Source organism: Trichechus manatus, unplaced genomic scaffold (assembly GCF_000243295.1).
Source record: "Trichechus manatus latirostris isolate Lorelei unplaced genomic scaffold, TriManLat1.0 scaffold00070, whole genome shotgun sequence".
NCBI lineage: Eukaryota > Metazoa > Chordata > Mammalia > Sirenia > Trichechidae > Trichechus > Trichechus manatus.
In genome coordinates, this window is record NW_004444006.1 from 6,603,303 (window position 1) to 6,616,023 (window position 12,721).

Here is a 12,721-nt window from a genome sequence, read left to right on the forward strand (position 1 = left end):
TAGGGTTTCAGGATTGTTGATTCTCTGTTTGGCTTAGTTTTTCAGATCTTTGTTGTGGAGGGACGGCGTGGTGTTTCTGCCTAGAGCGCCATCTTGCCGGAAGTCTATTTTTATTTTTTGTGTTCCTTTTCTGCTATAGTCCTTAGGCATATATACTTTTTAAAATTGAAATCATAGTATAACATAGTATGTTAAGGTGTTATGGTTGGTTGAGGCATTATGGTTGATTTCGTACCATCTACACTCTCTTGTGTATTATTCTGAAGCAATACTGTACATGTAAATGTCTTGTGATAATTCCTAGCCCTTGGAAGAGGTTTTAATTGAACCAGAACACTGATTCTTCCACTCCTGGTCTTGCCCAATGTTTTCTAGAGTTCTGAAGAAGGTATCACAAAATCATCCATGTATATATTTGCTCTTAAAGAGTAAATGGAGAAAAAACATGTTATACAGTATCAGGGAGTGGTTAGGATGGCCAGTTCCAAGAAATTAAATGAATAAACCCCCAAAAGACTAGGAGGCAGTGTTTTAGAATTAGTATTGTACAAAACTGTCATGAGCAGTCTAAGGTGGCAGTACATTTATCCAACAAACAGGGTATAGTAATTGAGATCCTGGTCTCCACAGCCAGACAGACATGGTTTGATGCCAGTTCTGCCACTTACTAACTGTGTAACCTTGCTAAGTGCTGTATTAATGTCAAAATAAAACAATTTAAGTGGCTCAAATAGAGATTACTCAGCTGATGCACTCAAGAAGAACCTGAACTCCAGGTAACTCAAGTTGAAGCAGGATTGAACTTTTATAGAGTGAAGAGAAGAGAGTGGTATGTGTCCTTGTGGTTTGGCTCAGGTAGCAGTTTTTGTTTTTAATTGCTGTGAAACTGTTGGTTGGAGGTTGTTCCAGTTGTCATGCCTCTTGTGGATGATTGGTACAGTTCCATCCCAGTAACTGTCAGAATATAATTTTCCAAGAGTTGGTTTTGCAAGCCTTGTGCGTTGGTTAGTCAAGGTTCAAGGGCAGGAGAGGTAGCAAAAAAAAAAAAAAAAAAAAAAAAAACCAACAGGGAAAGGGAATGAAGTCAAGGAAAACTGGAAACCCTCTATCATGTCTGTTTTAATCCTTTTACATTAGCAGTATGAGGACAAAAGAATGGGTGATTGACTGCCTATAAAATTCAGGAAGGTATCACAGAAGAAACTGGGTCCTAAAATATGAATAGGAGTTTTCCATGCAGACAAAGGGAAAAGAACAATCCGCATAGAGGAAAAGGCACATGCAAAAGCAAAGAGGTATGAAAGTAAATGTTGAGAAAATGGTAAGAACTTCAGTGTGGCTTAAGTATAGAGTGCATGCTAGACAATGGCTATCACAAGGTTAAATTTCACGATCTTTAATTCGGAAACATCTGATATATGAAAACCTTGTGTGATCTGCCTCAGAGTTAAGATAATCTAGGCTGCAGAACCCTACTGCAGTCAAAGCTTACAAGCTTAGAAAATAGTGACCCAGGGCACCATTGTTCGTGTCCACCACACCAATCTTAGAGGACCTTGTATAGCCTTGTTTCTGGGGGTTTGAGTCACATGGAAAAGATGAAGAACGAAACCCATGGAACTAAATCAAAAAAGTAAGCTAAGGCACCCTTAGTGAGGATCTGGCAGTATGACTGGTACCTGGGGTGCCTGTAGAGCAAGTTGCTAGTGATGGCTGGCTCAGAGGAGTTCTGTAGAATCACTGTGTCTGCCACTAAAATGCACTTGGCACTCACAAAAGGAGGGTGCTAAAGATTGCCAAAAGCTGATAAAGTCCCTGGCTTCCATCCACTGTCACAGTTAGGCAGAGTAAACCCTTTTATCCAGGACTCCTGCTAGACACTTGAATAAAAGTTCTTCGTGTCTATTGTTTGGAAACCAGCCCAAATAATTTTTTTTTTAAATACAGTCCTCTCTCCGTATCCATAGCTTCCACATCCGTGGATTCAACCAACTCTGGATCAAAAATATTTGGTGGAGTGGGGGAAGAAAGTTTCAAAAAGCAAAACTTGAATGTACCACATGCCGAGCAGTACAGTGAATCCACGCAAATGAAATGATGTGTAGGCATACCCTGCTATAGCTTCTCGCCGTTTCACAGATCCTCGGTCTCTCTCTAGCAGTCATTGCTTGAGCGTTGTTGATTCACTACTTGTGTTGTGTGTACCCTTTGTTTCTGTGAAAAAATGGCTCCTAAAAAGGAACTAAGTGGTCAAAGCAATCCCTCAAAGGCTAAGAGGAAGTGTAAAGTGCTCTCTCTCAACAAGAAAATAAAAATCTTAGATCTTTTGAAAAGTGGCATGTCACTTGCGGAAGTGAGCTGTAAGGTCGGTAAGAACGAATACAGCATTCGCACAATACAGCAGAAAGAAGTTGAAATTCATGAAAGTGTTAGTGCTGCCCCTGCAATGGCAAAAATGGTCTCTCTGGTTCGTGATAAAGTGCTTGCAAAGACTGAGAAAGCATTAAGTGTGTGGCTAGAGGACATGTCACAAAAGCATATCCCTGTTGATGGCAAAATTATGTGTGAAAAAGCTCTTAGCCTCTGTAAGCACTACTGTGAGGGGGTTGAGGAGAGTGAGAGGAGGGAGTTTAAGGCTAGTAAGGGATTGCTGGCTGGCTATACAAAGCGGCACAGCCTCAAGAACTTAAAGGTCACGGGAGAATCAGCATCGGCTGATGCCTAGGCAGCATCAGCATTCCCAGAAGAGCTCAAGGAACTCATAGAAGAGAAAGACTACCTTCCAGAGCAGTCTTCAATTGTGATGATACAACTATTTACATAGCATTTACATTGTATTAGGTATTAGAAGTAATCTAGAGATGATTTAAAGTATACAGGAGGATGTTCATAGGTTATATGCAAATACTATGCCATTTTATATAAGGGACTTGAGTATCCTTGGATTTTGGTATCCACAGGGGGTCCTGGGCCAATCCTCTGTGGATTCTGAGGGACAACTGTGCACAACAATGTATCCTGGAGCTTTTATTAAGACTAACTACAGTGAAAGCAAAATGTTTCCAATGTAAATGCTTACGCCCTTCAGTCTGGGTTAAAACTATTTTTAAGTAAAGGGTGAACACCCCTTTTCAGTTATAAAGGTAACCATTGTTCCTGGGTCTTCCTCCTAGGAGCTTTAAGTGCTAAACTGTACCATTTCTTCCTTTAAAATTATAATTCAAGCAAACCTCTTCTTGCATTTACCTGTGAGGAAATTCATACAATCTTTTCACTTCCCACAATATCAAATACTTTTTTTGTTTGTTTATTTTTATCCCCTCCTTCAAGACCTGTTCCTTAAAAGGCATTTTGCATGCCCAGTATTAATATTGCCTACAACCTACAGCACAAACTTCATTTTGGAGAGTTTTGCTGGTTAATGTAGCACAATGTACCCTAGCCTTGTTCCCCTGACCATCATCTTCAGCAAATCAGATCTTTTACTTACAAGAGATTCTTAGTTGTAGCCTTGGAATGGGAGGAAAGTGGGCTGTTAGATTGAAATAAGTCCTATTGTTAGATATTTACATATAGGGTAATGAAGGTAGAATCCTGCCATGTGCATGTAGAACATGTCACCATAGCCTTGAGCTTAAACCTTAGCATTCTGAACCTTTCACTGGGCCAAAAGCCGAAGGTAAACCCACAGTAACCAAGTCTTCTTCAAGGTCCAACCCATCTACTTTGATCGTGACTCCCATTAACCTATAATATATTGAACTACTCTGTTTTTAAGAAGAATTTGGTACGTCCTACCCTTGGAGAATCACCAGTACTGTAAATCATGTGCTAACTCTATGTTTTTTCCTTGTTATTAAGCCAATAACTATTTTCTTTCACCTATGATCTCCTTAATCATGTGACTTCGTGGAAATAATCCTTTCTTCTCAGGGCTCTACAGAATCACTTAAACAGAAGTGATAATTGTATGTTGCAATGCCAAATAAAGCCTAAATTCCCGTGGGGAGAAAAGAGCTTGCTCATATGATAGCATATAAACAAATCAGGCCTAGTAAGTGGTTTTAGGTTTCCCTTTTAGGTGCCCAAAAAAGAAATTTGCCCTTTTGAGAGGGATTCAGTGCTTACCTTTTCCCGTCCAAGTAACCATTAACTGGAGCAGCTGCATATGATCTGTTCTTATCTATATGAGGGACAGTGCTGCAGTACATTTGTCTGATTTCCTGAGCACATTTTTCCTGGGTACCCACCTAGTACATTTATTTCTTTATAGAGTAGGCTCTTGCTACCTTGACTGACTGTAAAATAAAAATCAAAGATAACCCTTCATTCTATTCACTTTTCTGCTGCATTGCCAATATTTGATATGTTGGTTTAGAGGGCATGCCTGTGAGACTAGCTAGATCTGTACATTATAGAGATTGACTTAGTGGTAGGAGCATAAAAAGAAAAGGTAGAGTCTGTAAAGTGGATTAAACTTTGACCTGTTGGAATGGCTAAGTGTTTCAATCTGGCCTAATCATCTCTGGCAGATCAGAAGAGGTACAATAAGTATGTCAGTTGCCACATGAACTTATTTTTTACATACACTACACAATCACCCTTTATAAAGAAGAAAGACTCTTGAGAGGTAAGAAATGGAAATGTGTGGCTGTTGAAGTATATGTGACTACAAAATGGATCCAGTACCTTAAGTACTCCCTGTATATACTTTAAAAAAATTGAATAACCAGTATAAAATCCACTAGTAGCTTCACCTCAGAATTTTTTTCCTAAACTGAAACATTTGTCACTGCAGGATGAAACTGTTGTTTGCATGGCTGCAGCCATTGATACTGCAGTGGAACCAGAAGCTGTAAGTAATTGGCCCCTTTGTGTAGAACTGGGAGCTTTAATTGTGTCATTTCCTATAATTTATCACTCATCTGAAGAAGAGAATCTGTGATTGTTACCATCCTCCACAGAATGGCCTACAAATCCAGAAATCTTGAGTGTAAAATCCCTAGCTTGGATAGGTTCTATCTCTAATAGTATAATTGGTAATGGATGGCAGGACTTTTCAGAGGTGTCACATTCTGTATTTACAATCTGGCTTACTGATTTCTTGTTATATGCTAGTATTCGTCATCAGCTGTCCAGCAAGTTAAAATGAGCTGGACAAATTAGGAAGGAAACAAATTAGGAAATTCTGACGAAGTCAAAAAAAGCATTAGAGCAGAAATGGAAGAACATTTTTTTTCTGAGCATAATTTTCTACGAATGGGATTGTTAAGGGCTAAAAGAACCAACTGCTCACATTGCAAGAATAGACACAATGGCTAACGGTTCTGGAGTAAAATCAAAATGAAAGACTGGCCAGTGGTTTGTTTGAGATGGCTTTTCCCCCTCAAATGAATATATATGTGTAGTTTTCGTATTCTGAAAGAAGGAAGATAGCAGATAAATCAAGTACTAGAGGTCAGCTCTGTGAGAATAAATGAGGCCTCTTCTCCATTTCCACCATTCCCAGAGTGCCATTTCCAGGAACCTCTCTCCTCTAATGACTCCTTGGAATGAGATAAAAGTAAGAAATATTGGACAGATCAATAAAGGAAAGAAAAGGAAACTTAGTTCGCTCTAAGAGTCAATTAAAATATCTGAAAGAAATAAGGTGCTTGTGAGAGCAGTGAAATAGACTAACTTAATTTATTTCAGATGTTTAAAGCAAATGTATGAGAAGCCACAGTTATAAAAGAACAGAGGTATTGCTAGTAGAGAACTGGCCTTGAGAATCGATGAAACAGTGCCTAAGGAACTTCAATTGCTGTTTTCTCTAACAAATCATTATCCTTATTTCTTCCAGCAAGTGGAAACAAGTCCAGAGACCAGCAGGTCTTCTGACATTTTCACCACCCAGCATGCTCTACGTCAAGCTCAGATGTCTAAGGAGCTAGTTGAGTTGAATAAAGCCCTTGCACTGAAAGAAGCCCTAGCTAGGAAAATGACTCAGAATGACAGCCAACTACAGCCCATTCAGTTCCAGTACCAGGTAAAGTATTACTAGGGTAGCATTTGCTCACGTCTACCATCTCTCTTTAATTGAATGGGAAGAAAACAAGTACATAATTTTTGATGATGAAAAGACAACATAATATGCATAGTAGTACTGGAATTGTACTTTTTTTTTCTTAAAGGATACATTCAGAATAGGGAACTTGTAATTTTGTCCCATTTATTCTAGTAGAGTCCCTGGCTAGTGCAAGTGGTTAACACGCTTTGCTACTAACTGAAAGGTTGGGGGTTCGAGTCCACCCAGAGGTGCCTCGCAAGAAAGGCCTGGCAGTCTACTTCCAAAAATCAGCCATTGGAAACCCTATGGAGTACATTTATGCTCTGGCACACATGGGGTTGCCATGGGTCAGGATCGACTCAACAGCAACTGGTTTAGTCTAATGCCTTATCATATGTTATAACAAACATGGTCCCTACTTGTGAAGAAATTTTGTTTTAATGACTATACTTAGATTCTGAGGAAGGTACATTTCTTCGTATATGATTCTGAGTTATACTGTGAATTATGAAAGGACTTATAGTGGCTATCACATGAGTTAATAAGCAGATCTTTACTTGAAGCAAGTCTTTGGCTATCAGGTTACCCACAAGAAATGGCCCTTTCTCCAGACCTTATTCTTCCTTGTAGCCCAATGTTACCTGTACTTTCTCTGTGATATAACTGTGAACTTGTTTGGATGTGTCACAGGAATAAGGGTGGATTGTTTTCCCATGCAGCTATATCCTACTACTCTCAAAGTATTAAATGATTCTATCTAGAAATACCTGTAGTATTCATGCTTTTTTACCACCACCACCCCTAAATTTTTAGAGTAAAAACAAGAAAAGTGTTCATCCTTAATAATTTTCACCACTTTTTCCCCCTTAGGGTAAAAGTTGCTTCCAAAATAATAAGTAAGTTGCCTATAGAGGTTTTTTCCCCTCTTTCTTAGCACAGTCTTGTTTAACTTTTTAAAAACTCGGTTTTTATTTATGTCAAAGAAATGCATGTGTATCATTTTTGATTATGGTAAATATATATATATAACAAAATATTTGCCATTTCAACATTTTTATATGTACAATTCAGTGACATTAATTACATTCATCGTGTTATGCAACCATTACCACAATCCATTTCCAAATTTTTCCATCACCCTTAAGCTCATTACCCCTGTCTTAGTTATCTAGTGCTGCTGTAACAGAAATACCAGAAGTGGATGGCTTTAACACAGAGAAGTTTATTTCCTTACAGTAAAGTAGGCTAAAAGTCCAAATTCAGGGCATCAACTCCAGGGGAAGGCTGTCTCTCTCTGTCGGCCTTCTCATCAATCTTCCCCTGGACTAGGAGCTTCTCCCCGGGTCCAAAGGACATGCTCTGCTCCCGGCACTGCTTTCTTGGTGGTATGAGGTCCCCCCTCTCTGCTTGCTTCCCTCTCCTTTTTCTCTCTTGAGAGATAAAAGGTGGTGCAGGCCACACCCCAGGGTAACTCCCTTCACATTGGATCAGGGATGTGACCTGGGTAAGGTGGTGTTACAATCCCAGCCTAATCCTCTTTAACATAAAATTACAATCACAAAATGGAGGACAACCACACAATTCTGGGAAACATGGCCTAATCAAGTTGACACATACTTTGGGGGGACACAATTCAATCCATGACAACCCCCTAAGCAATAACTCCCCATTTTTCCCTCCCTCTTGCCCCTGGTAACCACTAATAAACATTGGTCTCTATACATATGCCTATTCTGCATATTTCATGTAAGTGGGATCATACAATATTTATGCTTTTGTGATTGTTTTATTTAGCTCACCATAATATTTTCAAAGTTCATCACTATCGCAGCACGTATCAGGACTTCATTTTTCTTTATAGCTGAGTAATATTCCATTGTATGTATATACCACATTTTGTTTATCCATTCATCTGTTGATGGACATGTAGGTTGTTTCCACCTTTTGGCTATTGTGAAAAGTGCTGCAATGAACATGGGTATACAAATACCTGTTTGTGTTCCTGCTTTCAACTATTTGAGCTATAAACCAAGGAGTGGAATTGCTGGGTCATATGGCAATTCTGTGTTTAACTTTTTGAGGAACTATAGAACTGTTTTCCACAGAGACTGTACCATTGTACGATCCCACCAGCAATGGATGAGGGTTCCAATTTTTCCACATCCTCGCCAACACCTGTTGTTTTCCATTTTTTGACCATAGCCATCTTAGTGGGGGTGAAATGATATCTCATTGTGGTTTTTATTTGTATTTCTCTAAGTTGACTCCACAGCACCCAAGAACAGCAACGACTAGTGATGGCGGGCATCTTTTCAGGTGCTTGTTGGCTATTTGCATTTCTTCTTTGGCGAAATGTCTATTCAAGACTTTTGGCCTTTTTTTATTGGGTTGTTTGTCTTTTCGTTGTTAAATTGTAGATGGTATTTATGTATTCTGGATAGTAAACCCTTATCAGATATATGGTTCCCCCAAATTTTCTCCCAATCTGAAGGTTGTCTCTTCACTTTGTTGTTAAAGCCTTTTGTTGAACAAAAGTTTTTAATGTTGATGAAGTACAATTTATCTATTTTGGATTTCTTGTTCCTTGTTTCCATTATCTTCCTTGTTCTTGACATATTTCTTTGTTTTAGTGGGGTGCAACCCCAGTAGCTTTCTGAGAAAGGCTGCATGAAAGGAAAATGTTTTAAAGTGTTGAATGCCTGAAAATAGCTTTTTTTTTTCTCTCTCACTCTTACACTTGTATGGTTAGCTGGGTTAGAATTCTACAGTCGAAATCGAGTTTATTCAGAATTTTAAAGGTGCTGCTCCATTGTCTTCTGTGTCCACTGTTGCTGTTGAAAAGTCCATTATGATTCCTCTTCTTTGTCTTTTAACTGTATTTTGAACCTTTCTGGAAACTTTCAGGATCTTTTCTTTGTCCCCAGGTGCTACTTAATTTTACAGTGATGTGCCTTGGTATGGGTCTTTTCTCATTTATTCTGCTAGGTGCTTGGTGGGTCCCTTCAACTGAGAAATTTATATCCTCCTCTTCTGGGAAATTTTCTTTATATAATTTATTTTTTGTTGTTGTTGAGAATATACGCAGTAAAAGCATAACACCAATTCAAGTTTCTACATGTACATTTCATTGACAATGAATACATTCTTTGAGTTCTGTAACCAACCATTCTAAGCCTCCTTTTCTAAGTTGTTTCTTCCTCATTAACATAGACTCACTGCACCCTAAGATTTCTATCTAATCTTTCGAGTTGAGTTGTCAATTTAATCCCATATAGATAGATCTTAAAAGAGCATAACACTCGAGGCAGACATTTTTTACTAGGTAAGCTAAACTATTGTTTGGTTTTAAGAAGAATTCAGGGGATATTCTTGGTTTAAGGTTTAAAGATGATCGCAGGGCAGTAATTTCAGGGGTTCATCCAGCCACCATGGCTCCAGAAAACCTGGATTCCGTGAGAATTTGAAATTCTGTTCTGCATGTTCCCCGTTTTGATCAGGATTCATCTATGGAATCTTTGATCAAAATGTTCAGCAATGGTAGCTGAGCATCATCCAGTTCTTCTGGTCCCATGGCAAGGAGGTGATTGTTTGTGGAGGCAATTAGCCACACATTCCATATCCTCCTCCTATGCCTGACTCTCCTTCTTCCTCTGTTGATCCAGGTGAATAGAGACCAATTGTTGTGCCTTACATGGCTGCTTGCAAGCTTTTAAGATCCCAAGCACTAGCAACAAACTAGGAAGTAGAACAGAAGCACTAAACACATTATTAGACCAATTAACTGGGATGTCCCATGAAACCATGACCCCAAACCTCCAAACCAAAGAACCAAATCCCATGAGGTATTTTGTTGTACATAAGCAGCCTCAGCAGCTACTCTTTTTTGTCATTGTAAATATACCTGTCACATAACTTTTGACATTTCAAATTTTTACAGGTGTACAACTTATTGACAGCAATTACATTAATCGGCTGTGAAAACCTACCTTTAATCAATGCAATTTTTCCATCACTGTAAACAGAAAGTCAGTTCTCCATAAGCAATACCCCCTCTTTCCCTTTCCCTCTCCCTCCTGCCCCTGGTAACCACTAATAAACTTTGGTCTCTATACGTTTGCCTTTTCTTGTCTTTTTAAATAAGTGAGGTCATTTAATATTTGTCCTTTTGTGATTGATTTATTTTACTCAGCATAATGTCTTCAAGCTTTATCCATGTTGTAGCATATATCAAGACTTCATTTGTCTTTCTGGCTGAGTAGTATTCCATTGTATGTATGTTCCACATTTTGTTTATCCATGCATCTGTTGATGGGCAGTTAGGTTGTTTCCACCTTTTGACTATTGTAAATAGTGCTGCAGTGAACATTTGTCTACAAGGCTCTGCTTGAGTCTCTGTTTTCAAGTATTTTGGTTATATACCTAGGAGTGGAATTACTGGGTCATATAGTAATTCTATTTTTAGTTTTTGAGGAACCACCACACCATTTTCCACAACGGCTGTACCATTTTGCATTCCTACCAGCAATGAATAAGTGTTTCAATTTCCCTACATCTTCGCCATTATCCTAACCATCCTCATGGGAGTGAAATGATATCTCATTGTGGTTTTGATTTGCATCTCTCTGATAGCTAATGACTGTGAGCATCTTTTCATGTGATGGTGGCCATTTGAATGTTCTCTTTGTGAAATGTCTATTCAAGTCCTTTGCCTATTTTCTGATTGGGTTATTTGTCATTTGGTTGTTATTGGAGTTATTTATCTATTTGGTTATTAGATTCTTTATTCATGAGGGATATTGTTCTGTAATTTTATTTTTTAGTGGTGTCTTTGCCTGGCTTTGGTATCAGGCTTATGCTTGCTTCATGGAATGAATTCAGGGCTATTCCTTCCTTTTCTATGCTGTGAAATAGTTTGAGTAGTATTGGTGACAACTCTTCTTTGAATGTTGGTAGAATTCTCCAGTGAAGCCATCGGGGCCAGGATTTTTTTTTTTTTTTTTTTTTTTTGCTGGAGAATTTTTATGACCTCTTCAATTTCTTTTTTTGTTATGAGTCTGTTCAGATTTTCTACTTCAGATTGTGTTAATTTGGGTAGGTGGTGTGTTTCTAGGAATTTGTCCGTTTCTTCCTGATTTTCAAATTTGTTGGAGTATAATTTTTCATAATATTCTGTTATGATCCTTTTTATTTCAGTTGGATCTGTTGTAATGTCACTCATTTTATTTCTTATTTGTGTTATTTGCATCTTCTCTTTCTTTTCTCAAATTGGCCAGTAGTTTGTCTATTTTATTGATATTTTCAAAGAACCAATTTCTACTCTTGTTGATTATTTAGATTGTTTTTCTGTTTTCTGTTTCATTTATTTCTGCTCTAACATTGTTATTTCCTTTCTCCTGGCGGCTGTGGGCTTCTTTCGCTGCTCTTTTTATATATGTCCGTGTTGTAGGGTTAAGTATTGATTTTGGCCGTTTCTTCTTTTTTGATGTGTGCATTTATTGCTATAAATTAATCTCTGAGCATTGCGTTTGCTGTGTCTCAAAGATTTTGGTTTGTTGTGTTTTCATTCTCATTTGATTGTAGGAATTCTTCTATTTCCTTTTTAATTTCTTCTATTACCCAGTGTTTTTAAAGCAAGATGTTATTCAGTTTCTATGTGTTTGATTTTTTTTCCTTGTTCTTTCTGTTATTGATTTCTAATTTTATAGTGTTGTGATCAGAGAAGATGCTTTGTATTATTTTGATATTTTTGAATTTCTTGAGGCTTGCTTTGTCACCTAAAATATGATCTATTCTGGAGTATGATCCATGTGCGTTGGAGAAGAATGTGTACTGTGTTGCTTTTGGGTGTAGTGTTCTGTATATATCTATGAGGTCAAGTTGGTCGATTCTGTTGTTTAGATCTTCTGTGTCTTTGTTGAATTTCTTTTTAATTGTTCTGTTCTTCATCAAAAGTGGTGTGTTAAAGTCTCCTACTATTATTGTGGAACTGTCTATTTCTCTTTTCAATACTGTTAGAGTTTGTTTTATGTATTTTGGAGCTCTATCATTGGGTGCATAAATATTTATTATAGGTGTGTCCTCATGGTTGATTGACCCTTAAGTCATTATACAATGCCCTTCCTTGTCTCTTATGCTGATTTTTGCCTTAAAGTCTATTTTATCAGAGATTAATATTGCCACTCTTACTCTTTTTTGGTTACTGTTTATTTGATGTATTTTTTCCACCCTTTGATTTTTAGCTTATTTTTATATTTGTGTCTAAAATATGTCTCTTGTAGGCAACATATTGATGGGTCATAGTTTTACCCATTCTGTTACTCTCTGTCTTTACTAGTGCATTTATTCCATTTACATTCAATGTGATTATCAATAGGTATGAATTTACTGCTGTCATTTTAGTGTGCTTTTTTTATTTAAATTTTTTATTGTACTTTAGAGGAAGGTTTACAGAACAAATAGTTTCTCATTAAACAGTCAGTACACATGCTGTTTTATGACATTGGTTAACAACCCCACGACATGTCAACACTCCCTTCTCAACCTTGGAGGACTTTTTTTTTTTTTTTTTGGTGAAAATATACATAGCCAAAGTTACACCATTTCAAAAGTTTTTACATGTACAATTCAGTGACATTGATTACATTCTTCCAGTTGTGCTGCTATTCTCACTAT

General features: G+C 37.7%; 1 protein-coding gene across 1 annotated transcript in view; it reads left to right on the forward strand.

The window, feature by feature from the left end:
• LOC101355970 (chromosome-associated kinesin KIF4A) overlaps positions 1-12,721 on the forward strand; it is a 102,198-nt gene that overhangs the window by 22,052 nt on the left and 67,425 nt on the right. The window contains exons 7-8 of the mRNA XM_023734663.1: positions 4,799-4,855; positions 5,843-6,028. Coding sequence (XP_023590431.1) covers positions 4,799-4,855; positions 5,843-6,028 — 243 coding nt within the window. The remainder of the gene's footprint in view (positions 1-4,798; positions 4,856-5,842; positions 6,029-12,721) is intronic.